This window comes from Morone saxatilis, unplaced genomic scaffold (assembly GCF_004916995.1).
Source record: "Morone saxatilis isolate NCDOM2014 unplaced genomic scaffold, NCSU_SB_2.0 Contig9, whole genome shotgun sequence".
NCBI classification, from domain to species: Eukaryota; Metazoa; Chordata; class Actinopteri; family Moronidae; genus Morone; species Morone saxatilis.
In genome coordinates this window covers 22,407,291-22,411,774 of record NW_023340268.1, presented here as the reverse complement: position 1 = coordinate 22,411,774, position 4,484 = coordinate 22,407,291, and the positions used below count along the sequence as shown (strand labels likewise).

Sequence of the window (4,484 nt, the reverse complement as noted above, 5' to 3'; positions counted from 1 at the left end):
TTCACATTTTAGATTGCTCAGCAAAGACACTAAACGCAGCTCTACGCATGTTTGCAATACTTAATCATGATTTTTAAGCCATGAAGCAATACTTAAAAACATACTTTAATAAGCACATAACTCGCATTCTACCACAAATGCATTGTCTGGCAGTCAAAAAGTTTGAAGCATTTTCTCAGTGTCCTTGTTAGTATACCTACTCGCGGTTAGACCCTTTCTAGGCGCGCAGCGTAGATTTAGGGATCTAGTCTGAACTTCCAGATTCACTAAAGAAACTGCCTGGCATCCCTGACTAGCAGCTGACCTTACTGAAAAGTGGCGCCTGAGAGTGTGTACGAAAATACCAGACTCGTAAATCACCTGAGGTTAAACCTCACAAAATACTTAAATTCTTAATTGCTCATCTACTTTAACTTTTTAACATTTAGAATTGCTCAGAAAGACACTAAGACTGCAGTTACTGCACTGTTTGCAAATAATTAATCATGATTTTTAAGCCATGAAGCAATACTTAAAAACATACTTTAATAAGCACATAACTCGCATTCTACCACAAATGCATTGTCTGGCAGTCAAAAAGTTTGAAGCATTTTCTCAGTGTCCTTGTTAGTATACCTACTCGCGGTTAGACCCTTTCTAGGCGCGCAGCGTAGATTTAGGGATCTAGTCTGAACTTCCAGATTCACTAAAGAAACTGCCTGGCATCCCTGACTAGCAGCTGACCTTACTGAAAAGTGGCGCCTGAGAGTGTGTAGAAAAGTACAATGACTGTAAAACTTGAAAAAGGTTGTATCTAGAGCCTGTGTTTGGTTTGTCCATTCTGGGCTACTGTAGAAACATGGACTCCATGGAAGGTGGCCTGTGGCATCTGTAGATAAAAATGTCTTTGTGTTCTCTGCAATGACCTCTGTTTCTGACTTTTATTCTTTACCTGAAAATAATCAGTGTGGTTCAACTTTCTATGGGTTGTCCGCTTTTAGGGTCCCATGTTCTTAAGGATATTTAAGATCCTTTTATTCAACTTCCAGGTGTTTCAATGACTGGAAAACTAGTCTCTCAATTCCCAGGTTTTCCAGGAACAATGCAAGTGCAATTTCAAAATTGCAGCAGCAAGGTAAAACGTGTGACAAAACAGCATAATAATGAAGTACTGTGGTGCTGCTACAAATGTTACATCATCCTGATTTCAATAGTTTTTTTTCCAATGAAAATGAAAATTGTGATGCAAAAATGATCATTCCCACTAACTGTGAATCATATTACAATCACAATATCTGTCAAAATAATATTATAAAAATATTACTCTTTTACCAAATGGTGCAGCCCTAGTGAAAATAGCTAAAAGGTCAAGACACTGGCAATCAACAGCTACAACAGTGTTTAAAAATGTCTATGCTTATCAAACCTAGTGAGTGACTGCAGTAAGAGAATCCTGCAGATCACTTCTAGATTGCAGTGGGCTGAGAAGCAACATTTCATCTGAGCCACCACCCCCCACTCTCCCCAACAAGAAGGCCACTTCCCAGGTGATAAATCACAGATGACAGAGGGCATTACACGCACAAACGGACCGCCGCTGCCGCACCTTTAGAACAATTAATTAGCTGGCTGACACTCATTTATCACTGCAGCAATAAGGTGAAAAAGTCAAGAGTTTATTAAAGCTCTGCTTAATTTTCAAGAGCTATAGGCCAGAGGCTGAGACACTTCACATACACAACAGCAGCAACATTCACATTCTTACCTTATACAGTATCACAATAATACAGTATACAGTACACAGTTAATCAGAAATATTCCCTTAAAGCATGTAAACAAATGTTTGGCAATTAAAAGAAAATATGTTAGTCGCTTTAGGACTACATCACAAAGTAGAGTTGAACTCTGTTTACAACACAAGCTTATGATATATAATCAAGTATGTAGGCATAAAAAAGAAAGACATGTATGTTTGGCCTCTTCAATAAATACTGTACACATTGTCACACTACACAGCTACCTGGCATTCAAATTCTACAAGACCACATCACTTGTTTTCAGGTTTAATTTAATGTACAGATCTGAGTAAATAGATATAGCCATGCATTGAGTCTTTGAGACTGGTTGAGTATGAGATGGGAAAGGACCGGTCAGGAAGGATCTCAACCCCAAAGACAAACCCAGTGTGGCGTTTGTGGACACACTCCAGAGAGACAAAAAGCAGTAAACTGCATGGATTAGACTGCTCCCGAAAGCATGCATATAAGGCCCTGGATAGGCAACAGAGTGACATATGAGGGCAGAATGTGACACTTGTCATGAGCCCTGACACAGCAGCAAGCAGCTGTTGTTTTGACAGCACTGACTATGGGCCACCAGGGACGTGGAGACAAAGCTGGGCTTCTTTCTGAGGACGTGTCAGTTTAACTGTCACTTCAAGATGTGGAGACAGAGGAAGACTTCTAAATGCCTTAAGACACTAGAGACATTTGGACTAATGTGCTATTACAGCTAACTACACTAGTTTGTTTCTACTACAGATGCTTTACAGTAGCATTATGGTAGCTGCTACACTTGAAACACAAGAAACAAGTTGGCTTTTCTATACACGACACTGACTTTTTCTTAATTCTGGTCCTCCATTTACTAAGAAAACACAAGACAACACTAAAATCTGGGAAAGCCTAAGTTCAAGTGCGTCTGCAATGAAGCAAATTCACACTGAAATGCTCAGGGTGATTGGGTGTCAGATGACTTCAATCAAATAGTGATTGGTACTGATAAGCAGTCGTAGGGGAGGGCAAAAGCCTCATACCAATGGGGGAAAAAAAGAGCTGATCTAAAAGAATTCGCATACATGTTGGATGCAGGTGAGCACCAAGAGACAAAGAGAGAAGTTATTAGGGATAAGTCAGAAGATGCAAAAATCAGCTGAGTGCAGCAGTTTATTAGCACTTTTTGCTATCCACACTGCGAGCAATACCATCAACAAGCCTGGAATCTTACACTAATTTCCTGCAGAGGCTTTGGACACAGCCAAATTTGAAAATCTGAAAGATTCCATGGGCACTTGAACTATCTAGAAAACGGTGCTTCTTCATGGAAAACCGGGCATTTTCAGTGGTCTTCAATAGTGGATAAACTGTAATCATCAAAAAACTGACTGTCCTATCGAATCAAACTGCTTTCCGATTCATAGCTGATAGATCGTCACTGTCTAACCTCTGTTTCTAAAGGAAATACAATTAAAAATTAACTTTCTGACAACACACATGGTGGCACCTAGTGATAGAACGATTAGTTGAGAAAGATAGTTGATTGTTGAGTCTGTCCCCCAGGGCTTTGGAACCCTGGGAATTAGACTGAACAATCAACTATCCTCAAGCTTCAAACCAAAACTGTCTTTCTTGGCTCTGATTGGTTGTTCTTCTTTGAGCCTGGTGGATTCTTGCAAATACCATTAGGAGCACTAGGAGAAGGCAGAGGAACCTGATTTTTGCACAGATTATCTGTCTAATGTACCTACTGTCAGGATATAGTTAAGGTTTCAGTAAATATGACACAAATTAGTAGTAAGTTACCTACTGCAGCTTTAAATAAGTAATGACACAGACTAGGAGTCTTACAAATGAAATCTGGAACACTTGTATCCATCAACTGGCTCCATAGTAAGCTCTCTGGTTATTCTCTACTTATTTGTGTTTAATGCTACCTAAGTAGCACAAGAAAAGTGTTGTGGTTATTTGCCAAAATGGTTAAATACATGAAATGTATCAATACATAACTTTTTCTTACTTGGTCAAAACTTTGTAGATGCAGACAACTGCACTGATGCAACTGAAGCTACAATTGGCCAGTTAGTCATAGTGTGTAAAAGCAGTCCAACATTAACCAAAAATGTTTGACAGTTCCGCTCAATTTTTCGTTGGACAGTTGTTGGTCCAGTTCGGATCAGAGGAGGTTGCGGGGCAGCGTGGCGGTCACGTTCTTCAGTCTGACTCGAGCGCCATTCTTCAAACGCCTCAATTTGCCTCTCTCTGTCTCTAAGCCAACTGGTCATCTGTCCCCGAGTTTTTATGGGAGGTGAGGTGGCTGCCCCGGCTCTCACAACCTGTGCAATGCAAAGATACAAAGAGTCAGGGCAGCACACCTCACACCCCGACCAGCAACCCTTACAACTTAAACACTGCTTCAAGAGAATGACAAATAAAACACAAACACTTTGGTATTTAAGTGTAGGGCTTTTTATTTCATCTATTTCCATGACTCTGCTCTTGCCATGGATATATTTCAAAAAGCAGTAGAAGTTGTTACTGCATAATACATTGAAATGGTAAATTCTTAAATAAAAGCCAATATTAAAAAAATGGCTGAATCTCAAATAATAAACCTGCACGCACAAATAAAGGCAGGTAAGAGCAGGTAAGAACATTTGGGATATGGTGGGTGTTGAAACGACCTACCTTACATATTATTTTCAGCATACTGTACATTTTGATAGCATT

At 39.8% G+C, this 4,484-nt stretch overlaps 1 protein-coding gene across 1 annotated transcript in view; it reads right to left on the bottom strand.

Annotated features, from left to right (window-relative positions):
* Nucleotides 1–1,640: 1,640 nt before the first annotated feature.
* The window catches only part of phf14 (PHD finger protein 14), a 29,160-nt gene continuing 26,316 nt past the window's right edge, over nucleotides 1,641–4,484 (bottom strand). The window contains exon 12 of the mRNA XM_035681016.1: nucleotides 1,641–4,090. Coding sequence (XP_035536909.1) covers nucleotides 4,084–4,090 — 7 coding nt within the window. The 3' untranslated portion in view covers nucleotides 1,641–4,083. The remainder of the gene's footprint in view (nucleotides 4,091–4,484) is intronic.